General features: G+C 43.8%; 1 protein-coding gene across 1 annotated transcript in view; it reads left to right on the forward strand.

Moving 5' to 3' along the window:
• Positions 1–21538, forward strand: part of ARMC2 (armadillo repeat containing 2) — a 136079-nt gene that overhangs the window by 16819 nt on the left and 97722 nt on the right. Inside the window, exon 7 of the mRNA XM_077812906.1 lies at positions 17866–17942. Within this exon, the coding sequence (XP_077669032.1) occupies positions 17866–17942 (77 nt within the window). The remainder of the gene's footprint in view (positions 1–17865; positions 17943–21538) is intronic.

Here is a 21538-nt window from a genome sequence, read left to right on the forward strand (position 1 = left end):
GCTCTGTGTGTGTATGTTAAGTATGTACCTGTATTGAGGTAGTAGCTGTTTGTGTCGGACCCTGACACAGGTGTTCTAAATTTCACTCATCAGAATATGTCCAGTATCCTGCTATCTCATTGTGGGGATGCCCATTTTCCAGAACTTTCAGTAAAAGACAGTGTGGTAGTAATTATTTTTTGTTCAGATCTCCAGGAATTAATCTACCCTTTTAATGTCTTCTTTTTCAACTGTCTGAGTGTGATTTGTAGAAGAACCAACTGATCAAGTGATGCAATGCTTTCAAAGGCAGGGATTTGTAATATGTTTTTCCGAAGATCAGCCTGATGTCTATCCAACAGAGCATGTTTTATCTAGGATTAGAGTGGAAGAGGGACAGTTCTAGGACAGAGTACAATATCTGCTCTATCAGAAATGAAGTTTCTAAAGCTTCTAAACTCAATTTTAGTTGTTCATGAGAAGCGGACAAAGTCAGGTGTTATCTGCAGTCTGTTATCTTGTATAAAAGTAGTACTGTGAGAAAGCCGATTAAGGTTCTTCACAGGTTCTTTTTATTGCTTAATCCAAATGGAGTCTTTCTGCTGTTATCAATAGGTTTTGGATCAGGTCCTTGGTCTCAAACTCTGGGAAATTTAGAGCCTCTGGTCCTCATTTCATGAACAGTAATTCAATCCCTAGTGTGGAGATGTGTGTGTATCATAGGAACAAAGAATTTGGCTTTTTGGCGGGAGTGAGAAATTGGGAAGGCTATCTTTGCAAGATAGAGGTTAGAAATAGAAACACAGGCAGCCTTGCACTTTTTGGAACCGAGTACTATTTGTGTTAGTGCTTTCGGTTTTGCATAACGTTCAGATGCAGCATACACAGGTAATAGTATCTCATAATGGATAAGATGGTGTATGTTAAACATGTCCACGTATGAAGATACCTCACCACTACTAAATTACAGTGGCATGGCAACACCATTATAGTTAGGGTTCCTTTATGACTTCTGATCAAAGGTTGATGCTGCTAAGTCCTCTAAAATTAAGATGCATGGTTGAATTCCTTTTGAAATTTGGTATGCCTCTGGGGGTTGTAGCATAGTGTTAGTGCCCAAATTTGGGGTAATTTGAGCTAAGTTGAGCTAAGATATAAGCCCCCCAAAAGTAGCCTTTTTTTTTTTCAAAAAGTTTCTAGGTGAGGTTTCTTTGCGCAGAGCTAGAGATGAACCTTTCCATGTGATGTGGGTCAAAATGGTCTCAATCTGTTGAATTTTACCCAAGGTAGTGCATGGCAAACCCAAAATCTTTGGGGGACCCAAATTAAGAATGGTATTTTAGAATATATTCACTTCTTTGCATGTGCAGATGTGTAGTCTGGAAGGATTACACTGCTCATGAATCAATAAAGGAAAAAAAACTTGGAGAGAGAGGATTTCTATGCAGTCATTATATGCTTATCTGGGTACCTTAAGGGAATGTGGCTGACGCCATTGCCCCTGGTGAACGTCCTGCCACTGATGTTCCTAATCTGAACCTTTGTACACCTGTGCAATAGAGATTTAATAATTTACGTTGCTTGATGCAAGTTGTCTGTTACAGTGCAGCATGTTTTTATTTTAGGGGGAAGCTTATTGTGAACACAACAGTCACTGGGCAGTCTAACCAACATTCTTGTTATATTGAGGGGGGGAGGAGCCAGAGACAGAGGACTGTATGAGATAGGAGGGAGTAGGTTGGGATGTAGGGACAGGGAAAGGAGTTACGTCTGCAGGGAGGGTGGGCAATGAGGATGAGTAGGCAAGCCTTGAAATAATTACTGGAGAAAATCTGTATTTTACTAGCTCCTGGGGGTGGGTAGTAGCTTACCTGCATGGGGCAGATTAATGTGGTGATTCCAAAGACATGTAATGTGCAGGTTTGGAACTGACAATGCAGGTACCTTGAACAGCCAGCTTTCTCAGCACGTGGATTCTGGATGATTCCTGGATCCTGAGGTTGTACAAGTTTGTGAGAGAGCAAGGAGTACACTATGACATAGGGGTTGCTGATTTGGATAGAGATAGGTGACCTGCATTGGCATCATGTTTTGCCTACTCTGCAGCATCTGACTAGTGACTTAAGAGCTTATGATCTACTGGACATTGTGGTATAATTCACTTGGGCAGAAATGATTTATTCCTGGTGTACACCTTATGCAATGTTGTAAGCAGATTTGGACTGCAGCAGATATTTGTGTCCAGGCTCGGCAACTGAATAATTGGTATAGCTTGAAAGCTATTAAGTGTTGTAAGACCATTAATTGGAAAATTGGAGGGTTCATGGCTGATCAGAAAGTGTGTACTATATGGTATAGAAACATTACAAGCTGTCCAACCTCACTGTTTCTCAGAGATGGGGTACACCTAATGGACAGGAGTCTGAGGATCTTTCTCTTGGAACTGTCAGTAGTTTGGAACAGAAACTATGTGATTTCTCTCACTGGCCCTGCCACAAACTCTACCCTCCAACCATTCTGAAACATAACCAGAAACACCATTCCACTGTAATGTAAGTTGTCCTTCACACTGGGCATTGACTTTTTTTCCTTTTGGCCCTTGAATAGTGTTAGGTGGAATCCTGTGGGTGAAAGTGAATGGCTTGTAAAAGGAGGCAAAGAGCTTGTACATTTCACCAACTGTGGGGTTGTCAGAGTAAAGGGTATGTGCTAAATGGCTGAAAGAGAGCAGTTAAGGTTGCATGGATAACTTTAACTGTGCATTACCTGGTTTTCAGGCTTGAATTTTGCTCAACTCAGTGTTCTAAAAGGGGACGACATACCACCAAGCAACCTTAACTCTACATTAATGTAGTTTTTTGCCATTGAATATTAATGTTTAGTTGGCCACAGTGTTTTCTTAATATTGAGCAGAAAGTGCAAAGGCCACACAGGAGGTTAGTGGCAATGCTGGATTTGACTTCCAAACTCCATTTCTATTCTCTAACATACATACAAAGATTTTGATCTACTACCTATCTAAATATAACAATGTAGCACTTTATTTTATTGTTTTGCTGGAACTGTCATAAATAATGGACTGTGCCCATTATGCGTTTATATAACAGTGGTTCTCAAACTTCTTTTTCCGTGGACCGCTTGAAAACTGCTGAGGGTCTTGGCTTAATGATCTTTCCAAATGTTTGTACTGTTAGCTAACTATTGTAAGGCACTTTGGATACAAGTGCTATATAAAAAAAACTTGACGATAATTAACATTTTTTTGTTCTACAAATAAAAGCTCACAACTCCTATTTTAATATCAGTAGTCTTATCTTTCTAATGCAGTGGATGTGTCCTCTCCCCCGCCGTGGCAGCCCCCAAGCTGGGGCTGGGAAGGAGGGGTCTCTCCTCAGCAGCCGCAGCCCTGGAGCTGGGGAAAGTCGCCTTTTACTCTGGCCGCCGCAGCCCTGCACGTCCCAAATTCCCCTCATTCCCTCTTCTCACCCCATTGCCCCCTCCCACCTATCCCCTATTCCCCACCAAGGCCACCACCTCACCTTACATGTACGTCTTCTCCAGGGTCCAGGCACCTAATTTGTGGAGCCATGCCTGCACCACTCCACTAATTAGGTGGGTGGCCCTTCATTCTCTCATGTATGGCCGCCCAGGCACGCACCTTAGAGGGAACTATCTACAGACCACTGAATGGAGCTTGCGGACCACAGTTTGAGAGCCTCTGTTATAGAGGAATTGTTTTTTATTTGCTCATCTTTGGGATGAACTGACCATGAGACAAAATATCCTTGGCCTGAAGTTGTCCTTGGTAGCCAGTTTTGAAAATTAAATTTCCATTCCACTATTTCTCCCTTCCTTAATTCAGTAGCCTCTCTCCAACCCCTCATTCTGTTCGTTCTTTCCTGCTGGCAATACTCTTGCTACAAATAATGTGTAATTGTTGAAATTATTTCAGGACATCAGCATTCATCAGTTATCTCTTTAATTATTTGCTGTAGCTTTTTTTAAAATTGCTAAGCAATTTGCACCATTGAACAACAGGACTGAGTATGTGTTCATATAATTATTCTGTTACAGACTGATTTATACTTATTTGTACAAAATTTTGTAGCAATTCCATTATGTCTTACAAAGGAAAATATTAATCTTAAAACATGATTATTGTAGCTGTTGTAATAATTCCATTTTGTGTGAGGAACACCTATTACAAATATTGATTTATGCTTCTAGGATATGTCTACACTGAAGAAGAAAAAAAAAACCAAAAAAAACCCCCAAAAAACCCAACCAACCAACGAAACCAAACCCCAAAAAACCCACTGGGGCAGTGAGTCTCAGAGCTGGGGTCAACTGACTAGGTTCATGGGGCTCACACTATAAAGCTAAAAATAGCAGTATAGACATTCCTGCTTGCGTTTGAGCCCAGGCTCTAAAACCTGCAAGAGGGGTGGGTCCAGGAAACAAGGCTCCAACCCAAGTGGGAACATCTGCACTGCTGTTTTTAGCCCCAGAGCTCAAGCTTCATGAGTAGGACCCTACCAAATTCCTGGTCCATTTTGGTCAATTTCACAGTCATAGGATTTTAAAATTTGTAAATTTCATGATTTCAGCTATTTAAATCTGAAATTTCACAGCGTTGTAACTGTAGGGGTCTTGACCCAAAAGGGAGTTGTGGGCGGTGGGCGTCACAAGGTTATTGTAGGGGGAGTTGCGGTACTGCTACTTTTACCTCTGTGCTGCTGCTGGAGGCGGTGCTGCCTTCAGAGCTGGGCAGTTGGAGAGCGGTGGCTGTTGGCTGGGAGCCCATCTCTGAAGGTAGAGCCATCGTCAGCAGCAGCGCAGAAGTAAGGGTGGCATGGTATGGTACTCGCAAAAAGAAAAGGAGTACTTGTGGCACCTTAGAGACTAACCAATTTATTTGAGCATAGGCTTTCGTGAGCTACAGCTCACTTCATCAGATGCATACTGTGGAAACTGCAGAAGACATTATATTCACAGAGACCATGAAACAATACCTCCTCCCACCCCACTCTCCTGCTGGTAATAGCTTATCTAAAGTGATCACTCTCCTTACAATGTGTATGTGAGCTGTAGCTCACGAAAGCTTATGCTCAAATAAATTGGTTAGTCTCTAAGGTGCCACAAGTACTCCTTTTCTTTTTGCGATTACAGACTAACACGGCTGTTACTCTGAAACATGGTATGGTACTGCTACCCTTACTTCTATGCTACCGCAGGTAGGGTGCTGCCTTCAAAGCTCCATGCTTGACTAATAGCCGCCATTCTTCGGTAGCCCAGCTCTGAAGGCAGTGCATAAGTAAGCATGGCAATACCGTGATCCCCTAAAATAACCTTGCGACACCCCCCTGCAACTCCCTTTTGGGTCAGGACCCCCAATTTGAGAAAAGTTGGTGTCTCCCCTCCCCCTCCTCTCCCCGGTGAAATCTGTATAGTATAGGGTAAAGGCACACAAAAGACCAGATTTCATGGGGGGAGACCAGATTTCACGGTCTGATGTGTTTTTCATGGCTGTGAATTTGGTAGGGCCCTAATCATGAGCCTGAGTGAGTTGACTTGGCTCTGAGACTTGCTGCCTTGGGGATTTCTTTTGTGCTGTGTAGATGGTACCCATAGTGTGTTTGCATCTCACTTTGTTCCTAGGATAGCTGACACAATGGAAAATAATATTCAGTAGTTATTATGGGTGGCTCAATAGAGGTAGATGTTATGTATTAAAAAAAGAGAATGTCTTTCCTTTTGTTTTGCATTTCTATTTTTTAGGTTTTTCCTAAGGAAAGATTAATTCTCATTTGTTGGTAACCCATTCAAACATGTTGCTTTGAAAATAAAAATAGCTTTTATACTAAATGTGGTGCTTCTGTTTGTTAACCAGGAGGATACACTATATCTACAAACATTTATTTAATCTTTATTTATTTATTCTTTCTCCTCCATTCCTCCATCCCCCAAGCTCTCCCCTGTGTTCCATCTTTCTCTTCTGGTGCCTCAAACAATAGTTTTCTATTGCCATTGCTGATCCAATGTGCCCTTCTTCTATACTGCCTTTCCCACAGTAATTATATTTTTTTCTTAACCCTCTTTGTTATATCTTTGGGGAAAAAAAGTTAATACTTACTTGTTATGTCTCTTCCCTTGCATCTCCAGGCCGTGAGCATTTCAACCCCTGAGCACCGTCTTCTACTTTAACATCACAATGTGATGGTTAGGTTGGTTTAATAGTTTTGCTGACATGGAATTATGTTCTCTTTGCTGTTCTTGGTTTTCTTACATCACTCTAATCATCCCTCAGGAACAAGAGACCATTAAGAGCTCTCCCCTGGTGAGGAAGCTTCTGTGTGTGGCTTGTGTAGGGGTCAGGTGTCCCAGGATCTAGGAGCCAGGGGGGCCTAACTGGCCTTCTCCCACGGCTAGTCTGTGTACTGCTGTCTCTTACTAATTGAAAAATTGAGAAACAGTCTCTGGATACAGATGACCAATCTTGATTCTGGTGTTTTGCTCTATCTACATCTAGGATCCACATATGATGTCAAAGGAGTTCTGTACGTGTAAAGCGAATATCAGTCAAGTTCTGTCATGAAAACCGGGGGAATTTTGTCTGTGGTTGAACTGCAGAATAGAATTACCAGTTACATTCATCTATAATTAAAAGTCTAAAAACAATTTTTATATCCAAGAAGAACTTATTTCTTTTTACTTTTATTTAATTGTCACTGATATTTAACTACAATACATATCAGATTTAAAACAAGAAAAGAAAAGAAAAATAAGTTTCCAAATAAGTGAAAAGTAATATAATTGTATGTATGTAGATGCTCTCTCTGGTTGAGGTGTAGGGGCATATAGTGGGCTTTGCCTGGGACCCAGCAGGCCCAGTGGTCAGACCTCAGTCAAAAAGTCTCTCCTAGTCTTGGGATGGCTCTTCCAGGCAGCCCGGGTGGGGCAGCAGTGGCCAAGTCACAGTTCGTTCTCCTCCTGAGACTCCTGGGGTCTCCAGGCAGCTGTGGGAGGGGAGAAAGGTAGGGAAATCTGGGACCTCACTCTGCAGGGTCTTGGCCCAAGGGGAGAGAGACGAGGGGTGACTCAGTCCATCCTGGCTGCTATTCCAGATCAGCCTCCCTTGGGCTGCTTCCTACCTCCCTGTTTTCCCTTCTGTTTGGGAAATGGCCCCAGCCCTTTGCTTACAGACTGAGCAATTCAAACTGGGGGTGGGGGCAGGAGGTTTCCCAGCTCAGTTTCAGAGTCCAGTTGTTTCCCTTGGGTAAGGGATCAGAAACAGAGGGGGAAAGCAGGAGTCAAAAAAGGATTAAAACTTTATATGGGTGATATGAAGAATATCATATCTCTTGGCATAAACTAATCACTAACTGTTTGGAATTAGGAAGAAACTTCTCATATGAATAAGCTATTTTGTAAATGTCTGAGTACACAATTTCTTTTACCTTTCTCAGAACCCTCTGGTACAGGCAGCTATTAGACATTGGACTAGCTGGGCCACTGATCTGAATCTGATCCAGATTGGCAGGAAGATTCGTTCTTCTTTGAGTGCTTGCACCTGTCCATTCCAAAATAGGTGTGTGCGTGCCCCGATCACAGTTGCCGGAATTTTTTTCCTTCGTGGTATCTGTTGAGTCAACTTCAGTGCCCTCTGGAGCCGTGCGCTCATACTGCCGGCATAAGGGGACCCACTCCCGCTTCTGTTCCTTCTTACTGCCTGTGACAGTTGCTGGAACTTTCCTCATTGCTCAGGCAATTTATCCCAGTGGTTTTACTTCTTTGTGTGTGTGTGTGTGTGTGTGTATAGTTATTGTAGTTTACTTAGTTTGTTCGTTAGTGGTAGTTTTAGTAGTTAGTGAGTTTTGGATGCCTCCACTCTTAGTCGGAGAGGCTTGTCTGACCCTGGGGCCTTGTTCACCCATCTTCACGCCCTGTGAGTGGCAAGTCAATGTCCTTGAGTGACCCACACTTGAGCTGTCTCATGTGTTTAGGGGAAGCTCATAGGAAAGACTGTTGCCAGATCTGCAGGGACTTCAAATCCTGCACCAAGAAAGACCAGGGGGTGAGGTTGAAGGTCCTCCTTATGGAGACTGCCCTAAGACCAGTGTCAGAGCTGCGCTTCGACTCGGCACCAAACACCTCAGCTTTGCTGCACGGTGCTCCTTCCACTTGCTGAGAGTCCCTGCACTGCTGCTTCTCCCTGGTGCATAAGAATAAGCACCAGGAGAAGTCATTCCCCCAGTGCTGAAAGGAAGCAGGCAAGGGGATCAGGGTAGAGCGAGAGCCGTATCAGGCCGCTCTCACTCTCTGGCACTGCAACAGGCACCTCTGTCAGCCTTGGTACTCCCGCCAGCTCTGCTAACTCTAGCATGGGAAGTGCCATCCTCCAGCAGACAGTGTACCAGTCAGTTCGTGGTACCATCAATGCCAGACGCATTTGCAGCTGCTAGAAACCTGCTCACTGTTCCAGTCCAAGGGTCCCCAGAGATTCAGGACTTGGCACCACCGGTACCAATGAGTGGCAGAGAGCCATCCTTCAGCTTTCGTGCAGCACCACAGCCACCTTGTAGGGGAAATCCACCTATGGTAGCCTGGTTCAGACTTCTCCGTGATGCCATTCACCAGCACCGAGAGGGTTGGCACCACCTTAGTCTCCACACTCCAGCTCATCGAAGTCCAAAATGGGGTCCTTCTCTTTCCACTGTCAGGACCACCTGCACTACTCTGCATACCATTCCTATCCTGAGAGAGCCTCAGGCACTATGGTGCCACCAAACGCTCGGTATCCAGGACTGTGGGGAACGGCACTCATGCAATGGACTTTTTGGAACCTGTGAAGATTTCCCGTGATCCAGGGCATCATTTCAAGGCGTTCGTATTCTGTGGCCTTGGAAAGTAGGGCACCTCCGGTACCGTGCCGTAAGACCCCTAACCCAGACTCTGGTGCTGAGCCCAGTGCCAAACCTCAAGAGGAGGTCCCACAGGTCTTGGCTGAGACAGAGGAAGGAGCAGAGGCCCCTCAACCAGCTTTAGCCACCTCCTCCTCTTCCCCAGATGAGGCAGTGTGTGTCCCACCTCAAGATGATCAGAAGGCCTACCAGGACTTATTAAAGCAGGTGGCCTCGAACTTGGGTGTCCAAGCCAAAGTGGTCAAAGAGATAACACATAGTTTACTAGACATTTAGTCAGTAGTGGGTTCCCTTGAGTGGATCTTAATGAGGCAATCATGGATCCAGTTAGAGCGCTCTGGCAGAACCCTGCTTCCCTCCCTCCCATAGCCAAATGGACAGAGCACAAATACTTCATACGAGCCAAGGGGTACAAATTTCTGTTTTCACACCCTCCTCCAAGGTCTCTAGTGGTGGTGGCCACCAATGAGAGGGACCATCAGGGTCAAGCGGGCCCAAGGCAAAGGACCTCAAAAAGCTGGACTTGTTTTGGCTGAAAAGCCTATTCAACAGGTGGGCTATAATTCTGAATAGCAAACTAGAAAGCTTTGCTAGGTTGCTACGTGGGAGGCTAAATGATTTGCAAGGTTGCTATATTATTTTAATATGTGGGAGGCAATGCAAAAATTTTAAAGCATGCTTTCCCAAAGAGGCCAGACAGGAGTTCTCCTCTTCACTGGTTGAAGAAGGGAAGACAGTCACCTGGGCCTCCCTGCAGGCAGTCTTGGATGCCTCTGATTCTGTGGCCCAGTTGATGGCCATGGCTGTTACCATGTGCAGAAGCTAGTGGTTACAGTCCTTGGGGTTTCCTCAGAAGCTCTAGCAAACCCTCCAGGATCTCCCATTCATAGGGTCCTCGCTCTTTACAGAGCAGACAGACACCAAACTCCATGGACTTTAGGGTTGTCTTAGTGTCCTTAAGTCTCTGTATACAGTATATATATACAGTCGGTATACACCAGCAGTGCCCAGAAAACACTACAGGCTTTGACAGACTGGACACTATTTTGCGCATCTTGCCAGACAGGACCAGCAGAGGAGGAAGAACAAAGGGATCAGGCATAGACCCCCTCCACCGACCTCCTCCTCAGGGCTGATGCAATCTACCACTAAACGCTCGGGCAGCTTGAAGCACTTGTTTTGACGAGACACTCAAAGATGACATCTCAGTCTTTCCTAATACTCACACCCCACCTGGGGGGCAGAGAGTGTCTGACTCCCTGCAGGGCAGGGCCCTCCAGTTCTGGCACACGTGGGAGGGGCAAATGTGACAGATCTCCTTCCTCTACTCCCCACAACTCACCTCCATGTCCTACTTACTACTCCTCGTAATGCCTAAACCCTCTTACAGTATTCCCCAGCTCTACGTGAAAAAAGGAATAAGAATCTAAAAATACACTGAGCACCTTGTGTTAGGGGCCTGTACATCAGGAACCCCTTGACATTAAGCACACTCAAGTCCGCACGGTTACATTATCCAAACTCTTTCATCTTACCTCAAGTTATCAGTAGTAATTGATTAATGCTGAGGCTGAGTCAGGATATGCTTCTACGGGCACAAGGTTCTGAAGATTCAGAGCAGGCTGCGCAGCGGGGACAGGAGGATGGTGAAGGAATTTGGCAACATGTGACCTCCAGAAGAAGAAGGGGGAACGTCCATGTACCAGCAATGCAGATACAGGTAAGTAACCATTTTCATGTTCTCTTCACAGGTACGATTGCAGGGAGTGGCCTAGATGATACGTCTGGGGGAAGGGAGCAGAAGGAGACTCCACCAGTTGAAAGGCATGAGATGCACTGTCCTAAGGTTGAGGGTTCCACGACCACCACTCCCAAGAGAAGGAGGCAGGTGGTGGTGGTTGGGGACTCTCTCCTCAGGGGGACTGAGTCCTCTATCTGCCGCCCTGACCGGGAAAACAGAAGTCTGCTGCTTGCCAGGGGCTAAGATTCGCGATGTGACGGAGAGTCTGCCAAGACTCATCAAGCCCTCGGGCCACTACCCCTTCCTGCTTTTCCACGTGGGCACCAATGATACTGCCAAGAATGACTTTGAGCGGATCACTGCAGACTACGTGGCTCTGGGAAGGAGGATAAAGGAGTATGAGGCACAAGTGGTGTTCCCGTGGAAGGAAAAGGCCGGGGTAGGGATCGTCGAATCGTGGAAGTCAATGAATGGCTACGCAGATAGTGTCGGAGAGAAGGCTTTGGATTCTTCGACCATGGGATGGTGTTCCAAGAAGGAGGAGTTCTAGGCAGAGACGGGCTCCACTTAACGAAGAGAGGGAAGAGCATCTTCGCGAGCAGGCTGGCTAACCTAGTGAGGAGGGCTTTAAACTAGGCTCACCGGGGGAAGGAGACCAAAGCCCTGAGGTAAGTGGGGAAGTGGGATACCGGGAGGAAGCACGAGCAGGAGCGTGTGAGAGGGGAGGGCTCCTGCCTCATATTGAGAACGAGGGGCGATCAGCGGGTTATCTCAAGTGCCTATATACAAATGCACAAAGCCTGGGAAACAAGCAGGGAAAACTGGAGGTCCTGGCAAAGTCAGGGAATTATGATGTGATTGGAATAACAGAGATTTGGTGGGATAACTCACATGACTGGAGTACTGTCATGGATGGGTATAAACTGTTCAGGAAGGACAGGGAGGCCAGAAAAGGTGGGGGAGTTGCACTGTATGTAGGGGAGCAGTATGACTGCTCAGAGCTCAAGTATGAAACTGCAGTAAAACCTGAGAGTCTCTGGATTAAGTTTAGAAGCGTGAGCAACAAGGGTGATGTTGTGGTGGGAGTCTGCTATAAACCACCGGACCAGGGGGATGAGGTGGATGAGGTTTTCTTCCGGCAAGTCGCAGAAGCTACTAGATCGCACGCCCTAGTTCTCATGGGTGACTTCAGCCATCCTGATATCTGCTGGGAGAGCAATACAGCGGTGCACAGACAATCCAGAAAGTTTTTGGAAAGTGTAGGGGACGATTTCCTGGTGCAAGTGCTAGAGGAACCAACTAGGGGCGGAGCTCTTCTCGACCTGCTGCTCACAAACCGGGAAGAATTAGTAGGGGAAGCAAAAGTGGATGGGAACCTGGGAGGCCGTGACCATGAGATGGTCGAGTTCAGGATCCTGACACAAGGAAGAAAGGAAAGCAGCAGAATACGGACCCTGGACTTCAGAAAAGGAGACTTTGACTCCCTCAGGGAACTGATGGGCAAGATCCCCTGGGAGAATAACGTGAGGGGGAAAGGAGTCCAGGAGAGCTGGCTGTATTTTAAAGAATCCTTACTGAGGTTACAGGGACAAACCATCCCGATGTGTAGAAAAAATAGTAAATATGGCAGGCGACCGGCTTGGCTTAACAGTGAAATCCTTGCTGATCTTAAACACAAAAAAGAGGCTTACAAGAAGTGGAAGATTGGACAAATGACCAGGGATGAGTATATAAATATTGCTCGGGCATATAGGAATGAAATCAGGAAGGCTAAATCACACCTGGAGTTGCAGCTAGCGAAGGATGTTAAGAGTAACAAGAAGGGTTTCTTCAGGTATGTTGGCAATAAGAAGAAAGCCAAGGAAAGTGTGGGCCCCTTACTGAATGAGGGAGGCAACCTAGTGACAGAGGATGTGGAAAAAGCTAATGTACTCAATGCTTTTTTTGCCTCTGTCTTCACGAACAAGGTCAGCTCCCAGACTACTGCACTGGGCAGCACAGCATGGGGAGGAGGTGGCCAGCCCTCTATGAAGGAAGAAGTGGTTCGGGACTATTTAAAAAAACTGGACGTGCACAAGTCCATGGGGCCGGATGCGTTGCATCCGAGAGTGCTAAAGGAATTGGCGGAAGTGATTGCAGAGCCATTGGCCATTATCTTTGAAAACTCATGGCGATCGGGGGAAGTCCCGGACGACTGGAAAAAGGCTAATGTAGTGCCAATCTTTAAAAAAGGGAAGAAGGAGGATCCTTGGAACTACAGGCCAGTCAGCCTCACCTCACCCCCAGAAAAATCATGGAGCATGTCCTCAAGGAATCAATTCTGAAGCACTTAGAGGAGAGGAAAGTGATCAGGAACAGTCAGCATGGATTCACCAAGGGAAAGTCATGCCTGACTAATCTAATTGCCTTCTATGATGAGATAACTGGTTCTGTGGATGAAGGGAAAGCAGTGGATGTGTTATTCCTTGACTTTAGCAAAGCTTTTGACACAGTCTCCCACAGTATTCTTGTCAGCAAGTTAAAGAAGTATGGGCTGGATGGATGCATTACAAGGTGGGTAGAAAGTTGGCTAGATTGTCAGGCTCAACGGGTAGTGATCAATGGCTCCATGTCAAGTTGGCAGCCGGTATCTAGCGAAGTGCCCCAAGGGTCGGTCCTGGGGCCGGTTTTGTTCAATATCTTCATTAATGATCTGGAGGATGGTGTGGATTGCACCCTCAGCAAGTTTGCGGATGATACTAAACTGGGAGGAGTGGTAGATACGGTGGCAGGTAGGGATAGGATACAGAGGGACCTAGACAAATTGGAGGATTGGGCCAAAAGAAATCTGATGAGGGTCAACAAGGACAAGTGCAGAGTGCTGCACTTAGGATGGAAGAATCCAATGCACTGGTACAGACTAGGGACTGAATGGCTAGGCAGCAGTTCTGCAGAGAAGGACCTAGGGGTTACAGTGGACGAGAAGCTGGATATGAGTCAACAGTATGCCCTTGTTGTCCAGAAGGCCAATGGCATTTTGGGTTGTATAAGTAGGGGCATTGCCAGCAGATCGAGGGACGTGATCGTTCCCGTCTATTCGACATTGGTGAGGCCTCATCTGGAGTACTGTGTCCAGTTTTGGGCCCCACACTACAAGAAGGATGTGGATAAATTGGAGAGAGTCCAGCGAAGGGCAACAAAAATGATTAGGGGTCTGGAACACATGAGTTATGAGGAGAGGCTGGGGGAACTGGGATTGTTTAGTCTACGGAAGAGAAGAATGAGGGGGGATTTGATAGCTGCTTTTAACTACCTGAAAGGTGGATCCAAAGAGGATGGATCTAGACTATTCTCAGTCATAGCAGATGACAGCACAAGGAGTAACGGTCTCAAGTTGCAGTGGGGGAGATTTAGGTTGGATATTAGGAAAATCTTTTTCACTAGGAGGGTGGTGAAACACTGGAATGCGTTACCTGCGGAGGTGGTGGAATCCCCTTCATTAGAAGTTTTTAATGTCAGGCTTGACAAATCCCTGGCTGGGATGATTTAGTTGGGATTGGTCCTGCTCTGGGCAGGGGGTTGGACTAGATAGTTGGAAGGGACCTCTGGAGACTCTGTTATTCTATGATTCTATGAGGCTCTGCTATTATAGTCCCCTATGTGAAAAAGTAGCAACATGCCCAGCAATCATATCTTGATACAGTACGTGTAATTTCTCTTTCAGAAAATAGTTGTGTATTTTCTAAATTAGCTGTACATAGTAGTGGAGCATGTTTCCCAAAAGTAAAAATCTGCTGTATGGAGGCAGGTAGTAAAGTAGCATCATTCCTACAGATCATTCTCAGACTTCTGCCAATGGTAGGGTTTGAATTTACAGTGCATGGGGATAGCTCAGATTCAGTGGCCAGTGCCACAGCATGTCCCCTTGAGCTACCCACATAATCTAACAATGGGCTGCCTAGAAATCCTCTTTCGTAGCCTTGCTGCACTCTCTCATTTCAATAACTTCGGTGTGCGAGTGTTTAGTACATGCCATTCTAAACATTCAGATTCTTCTAACTTTTTCAATATTGCTTCCCTTAAGGGGTAGTGGGTGCCATGCACTAGCTGAGATCCATGCAGAGAGATTGAGCTTAATTGGAGATGATTAGCATCATGGTCTGAGCTGCAGGTGTGTGCAAAAAAAATTTATAACCTGTTGATTTTGTAAAATGTTGGTGTTTGGAGGGAGAGTTGTACCTATTGAGCATGGGGTTCCCAAGATCATAAATGTGGGTGCCTAACCCTACCTAGCACGCTTATGAGGCACAGCAAATTTCAAGAGAATCTGAGTAAGAATGAGGATTTTAGAGCACCTAGCTCTGATCTACACTACACAGGTTGACACAGGGCAGCTTATATCGACCTAAATATGTCAGTGTACACACTACAGCCTTGCTCCCGCCGATGTAAGTGCCCTACTACGCCGACATAACTCCACCTCCAGGATAGGTGTAGGGCTTATGTTGGTGTAGTTGGGGCGCTGCAGTGTCTATGTAAACACTGCCTTACTTACATCAGCTGTTGGCTGCCATTCTTGTCAATTTCAGGGCTTTATGCTGGAGCCGTGAAAGTGACAAGAAAGCCTGGTGGGCTCTGGTTGCCCCCTGTTCCTGCTCCTCGCTCAGGGAGTCAAGAAGCCCAGGTGGCTGCCCCCCGCTCCTGGCAGAGCTCTCAGCTCCCCACTGTCCCCTTCTTCAGTTGGTAGAAGCGCTCCTGGTGAGGACACGCACCACTGAAAGGAGGGCAGCGTGGACATCAGCCATCTCAGTAATTACTGCAGTGGCTGTAAGTTGATCTAGCACAGGTCGACTTAAGTTTATGGTGTAGACGTGACCCTGGAAAAGTTGTCCTTTTAAATAATTAAGTTTTAGCAGCACTTTCTAACGTGGAACCGGTGCTCCACTATAACATAATTTCCTGAGAAGTTTCTAATCAAGCAGAGTCAGCCAGTCTAGCCCACTTCGTAGGCTGAGTAAACTTACAAAAGTTTTGTTTTTTATTCTGTCTTCATCTGTTGATAGAGTAACTTTTATCTACTATCTGGACTGCCAGGCATTTAGGCCTCAAACCAGCAAAATACTTAAATAAGTGTTTAACTTTAAACCTTAGAGAAGTCCAATTAACAGATAAGACCTTTCCAATAGCATTGTTTGCACATCTCTATTCTCTATCTGAAGGACATTTAAGGGGATGAATTGTATCAGTATGTGAGCTATAGTTGGAACAAAATGTGTTAACTTAAATGCATGCTGAAAATAGAAAACATAGATGTACACCACCTTGACCATGATGTCTTCGTTGATAAATAAATAAGAATCTAAAGAAGAGAAACTTTCTCTTTTTAATGGGAGTTTACTACTTGTGTTTTTAAATATCAGTGCAATTTTGGCACATATATAGAGTTATGGCAAACACAACAGAACGCAGATGCTGAAATTATGCATTAGTTTCCTTTTTGTCCAAACGAAAACTGATCACATAATGAATAGGAATTTTTACACATCAAAGAATAGCATTATGCAAAAATACTGGGATGTTTCAGCTTGCAAAAAAGAGATGACTAAGGGGGGGATATGATAAAGGTCTATAAAATCATGAATGGTGTGGAGAAAGTGTTATTTACTCTTTCACATAACACAAGAACTGGGGTGTCACAATGAAATTAATAGGCAACAAGTTTAAAACAAACAAAAGGAAGTACTTCTTCGCACAACTCACAGTGAACATGTGGAACTCAGTGCCAGGGGATGTTGTGAAAGCCAGAAAACTATAACAGGGTTCAAAAAAGAATTAGTTAGACCTATCTTCCATGAATTTATCAATGACTATTAGCCAAGATGGTCAGGGATGCAATGCATGCTCTTGGTGTCCCTAGCCTCTAACTGCCAGAAGCTGGGAGGAGAGGACAGGGGATGGATCACTCAATGACTGCCTGTTCGGTTTAGTCCCTTTGAAGCACCTGGCAATGGCCACTGTTGGAAGACAGGATGTCGGGCTAGATGGACCATTGGTCTGACCCAGTATAACTGTTATGTTCAAAATTGCTTTACAAACCAGGGGCTAGGTGGTGCGGTTACAGTAGTATATGGACAAAAAGAACAGTCATTATATGCAATGAGCAATAGCTCTCTCAGAGACTTGGAAATTAGAACTTTTCCGCTGATGAACGTTGGTCAACTGAGTTGTTCCCCCAGTCTTTGAAGAATGCTGTTATATTCAATACAAATTTTTAGCGCACAAACTATTTTGATAAACACAAATCACTCTATCACAGAGGTGGGCAAACTATGGCCTGTGGGCCATGTCCAGCCCGCGGGACCGTCCTGCCCGGCCCCTGAGCTCCTGGCCTGGGAGGCTAGTCCCCGGCCCCTCCTCTGCTCTGAGCGGCATGGTAAGGGGGTGACAGTGGCACACATGTGGCGGTGGGGGGGTTTGGTCGGGAGTCCCAGGGGGCAGGCAGGGGACAGGGAGCAGGGGGTGGTTGGATGGGGTGGAGGTCCTGTGATGGGGCGGTCAGGGAACAGGGGGGTTGGATAGGGCATGGGAGTCCTGGGGCGGGGGGGGGGGGTGCGATTTGGGACAGGGGGGTCCCAGGAGTGGACAGTCAGGGGACAAGGAGCGGGGGTGGTCCTGAGGGGGACAGTCAGGGGGTGGGAAGTGGGAGGGGGTGAAAAGGAGGCCAGGCTGTTTGGGGGGCACAGCCTTCCCTACCCAGTCCTTCATACAGTTTCGCACCCTGATGTGGCCCTCTGGCTAAAAAGTTTGCCCACCCCTGCTCTATCATATTCCCTATATTAAGGCTCTGTAAAATGCTGATTTTACAAGTTTTAAAATTAGATGAGTCCAAATTTAGTTTGATAACAATAAAAAATAGATCTGTGTGAAATGTGTTTCTTCAGCTTTCAGTGTTATGTCTACAAATAGAAACACATCAGTTTTTACATTCCATAATAGTGACATCTTGTGGCATAAATGTGTTATTGTTTTTGTAGTTTTCCTTCTTAAATGTCATGGAAAGTTTTCTATTTAAATATAATTGATTTGTATGAATGGTCAAAATAATAATTTAACTGGAAAGTGTAAAAATATATTGACTTATTAATTATAGTGTACAGTGTTCTTTTAGGTATTGCATTTGGAGAAGGAAACATTTTGGTTATTGTACTTTAGTAGAATTTTTTTTTGTGTGCCTATTTCTTTTAGTGACCAAATTAAAAATGGTGACAAGGCTTCATCAAATCCAAGCAGCAGTGGCTGGAATAAATCAGGAAGCAAAGCAGGTACAATATTCTGAAATCTCTTCTCAATTCATTTTTCTGGTCCTGTTTTTCTTTGCTTACAACACTTAATCATAGAACATCAGGGTTGGAAGGGACCTCAGGAGGTCATCTAGTCCAACCCCCTGCTCAAAACAGGACCAATCCCCAACTAAATCAACCCAGCCAGGGCTTTGTCAAGCCTGACCTTACTTGCATTTGCAGATGGAAGTTCACACAAGCAGAAATCATTCAATTTCTGTGTTTCCCTTTTTTCGTTTCTTTATGCATCACTGGACAGTGCTTTTTAAAAAACGTTAAAATTTTTTGTAGATCCAGAAGAAGATTTGAGATTTAATATATTTGACCTTTAGAGCCGTTAAATGTGATTTCCTGATGTTTCAGAAGTACTAATTTTCTTATATTTTGCCTTGAGAATTTGGACCACCAGTGTAAAGGGTATGAATACCTAGGGCAAAATGAGGCTATACCAGTTTACACCAGCTGAGGTTATGGCCCTCAACTTTTTTTCTGTGCGTGTGAATTTTGTTGTAGTTGCGTATCAGATAGTCAATAAATAACTTTTCTCTTATAATATTTTTAACATGCAAGTTAAAAGTGCACAGTTACAAATGCTTGGTAAACGTACAGCAGCTGTTTTGCTTGTTTTTAAAGCTATATTTCTTTAAGTATGGGCTTGATCCTGGAAGATGCTGAGTGCCTCCTGTGAGGTGCACTTCACTTTACTTGCAGTGACTTTAGTTGAAGTTGTGGGTGCTTATGGTTTTACAGGAAGTGATCAGTAGTTTGTTGCTCATGTTTTACATGTACATAAGTGTCATAAATTTGTATATATTACGGAAGAGGCCATATGTATTAGCAGAACTTTTTATTTTCAAATTTAGTTGATTAAGAACCCTATTAATAAAATAAAATAAAATGCTTCAGTTTTGTTAGGTCAGACACACATTTGGGCTTCAGCTATCTCCAGAATAAATTATGGGATACCAATATCAACTCAGATTTACATTTCCCTCCTGATTTGTGTACAACAACAAAAAATCTCTCACTGAAATGTAGATATTTTCAAATATGACTTCAGCGATACACTTTTACCTATAACATTTTAGAGAGGAAATAGTGTATTTTAAGTTTAGTGTGCTTGTGGGCAGAGGGTATTCTGTAAAGAAGCTAAAAAGATTAATCAGGTACTGTGTCCCTCTCTAAAACTCAGTGTTGCTAAGGCTCTTGTATTTACATGCTAAAAACAGCAACCAATAAATGCAGACGATTTAATGTCATTTCTTTGTGACCAGAATGTGAAGCTGTGGTTAAGACCTATAAACCACTGAGACAGAAAACTTTTTTGCTGAACTTTTTGCTTGAGTATCGGTATCCCGTTGAATCATAATTTACACAGTTAGAAGATTAAGGACTATCACTAACGTACTGAAACTATTAATTTTCACCAACACTTCAAAAAAAAATCTTCCAAGACTGAGAAATACAAAGCCTTATTGTTTTTATATTGTTGTCTTTTTGAATAATCACAACATTTTGTGCTTCTAATTTTTGTTGTTTGAATTAATATTGCATGTTAAAGGCTACTTATGATTTTTTTTCAGGGAGGTTCAAAAGGTATTGTGGAAACATGTAGTATGAAAATACCTGATTTTAATTAAATTACTTTTGGTTTTTGGATTCCATGTTTTTTTGGTGTATGTGAGAGATTTAAGAGAGAGACTGCTCTATGCTCTGATGAAAACTGAATAACCTTTTAGATTTACAGCATATTTTAGTTTTTAGTGTGACCTTTTACCCTCACACTGCAAACATGCACACAAATAATCTTATTCATTGGGACTAATCAGGTGTATAAAGTTGCTACATACATTCTTGCAATATTGAGTTTTTTACATGAATTCAGGGATGGGGTGTCAGAATCATAAGGGCGGAGGAAAAGTAATTCATCTGCATCTAGACTGTGGCAGGAAGCAGCACTGTGAGCTTTTCTAATACTCATATTTCACCTCTGTTCTCTTACATTGTTCAGAGCAGAGCTTCCCTTCATGGCAAATTCTGTGCAGTGTTTTATTAAATGAGCTACTAGTCATTTGGAACCTAAACAATACTATCAGCTCATTTCATTTGGGAATGAAAAAAGTCTGCAAAAGAAATAATCTTTTAAAAATCCTATCTGTCCAGTATATTTTACATGAAACAGCAGCCATTTTACATAAGCCCTAGAAATAGATATTATAAATTTTTACAATGGGCACATTGAATAGTGAAAATTAAGCTACAGAATTTTGATTTTTAAAAGTGAAACCATTTAAAATGGTCAGTTATGAATCTTAATCCTCCTTGTTTCACCCAACCAAATGCTCTCAGTACAGACGCACAGATTTAAGGCTTGAGACACTGATCACAGGAAGAAAGCCTCTTAACTCTTACGTTATTATTATATTGTATATTCTGTTCTTGTAAAATAATTACTACACTAAGATTTATACAATGAATGAACTGTGCAGATTCTTACATTAGTTTGCACATGCTGTCAGGAGACACAGTTTCTGATCAGGTAAGGAGTCTGTCAAATAAAATTATTCGTGCTCTGGAGTTTCCAGTGTCACCATAGGCACGTTGGTCCCAGAATATTAGAGAGAGAAAGTAGGTGAGGTAATATTTTTTTATTGTACCAACTTCCTTTGATGAAAGAGACAAGTTTTCAAGCTACACAGAACTCTTCCTCAGGTCTGGGAAGGATACTCAGAGTGTCACAGCTAAATACATGCTGGAACAGATTGTTTAGCATAAGTAGTTAACACACATTTACAGATCCAGAAACCACCCCAAACACACTAAAAAAATCTGTTATTTACAGCCAGGCCTTCAGATATCACAGAATAGGCTTCAGGAAGAAAGTCCGTGATACACACTTAAAACTGCCTTCAAACAAGGACACCCCACCTGAGGGGAGTAGATTGCATCATGGAACGGACCATCCAGATACCCTGAGAGAGCATACTTCAATACAGGGGAAAAAACCTCTTTGGCTCCATACCGATAGTTGTCACCCACTACCCCACACTGGAATCCCCTATGGGGTATCACTAAAAATTACAACCCACACTTTAGGGTGACCACATCCTAAAAGGAATCTTTCCTGAATCCTCTCTTCTGATCCTGCTATAACAGATATTATACCTGCAGTCATATCTCCACTGCTACAATAATCAATACTCTCCCAATACACTTTTCAAGATCCATGAGTCTTACACATGCCTATAACAAGGCATGATATACCTCATCTAGTGTGCTAAATGCCCCAATGAGAGCTTTATGGGTGAAACCAGACATTCACTATGCTCTCAAATGAACTCTAACAGAAAAATGATAAAAGACAAAAATACCCTATCACCCATGGGTGAATGCTTTTCACAAAATGATCACTCCATATCTGACCTCTCAGTTCTCATCCTCAAAGGAAACCTGCACAACGCTATCAAAAGATAGTCCTGGAAGCTTAAATTCCTAACTGCTAGACACTAAAAATCATGGTCTTTTTATAAAAACACTGGCATTATGGTTTACTACAACAATCTGTAAACCACTAGCCA

The sequence above is a fragment of the Eretmochelys imbricata genome, chromosome 3 (assembly GCF_965152235.1).
Source record: "Eretmochelys imbricata isolate rEreImb1 chromosome 3, rEreImb1.hap1, whole genome shotgun sequence".
NCBI lineage: Eukaryota > Metazoa > Chordata > Testudines > Cheloniidae > Eretmochelys > Eretmochelys imbricata.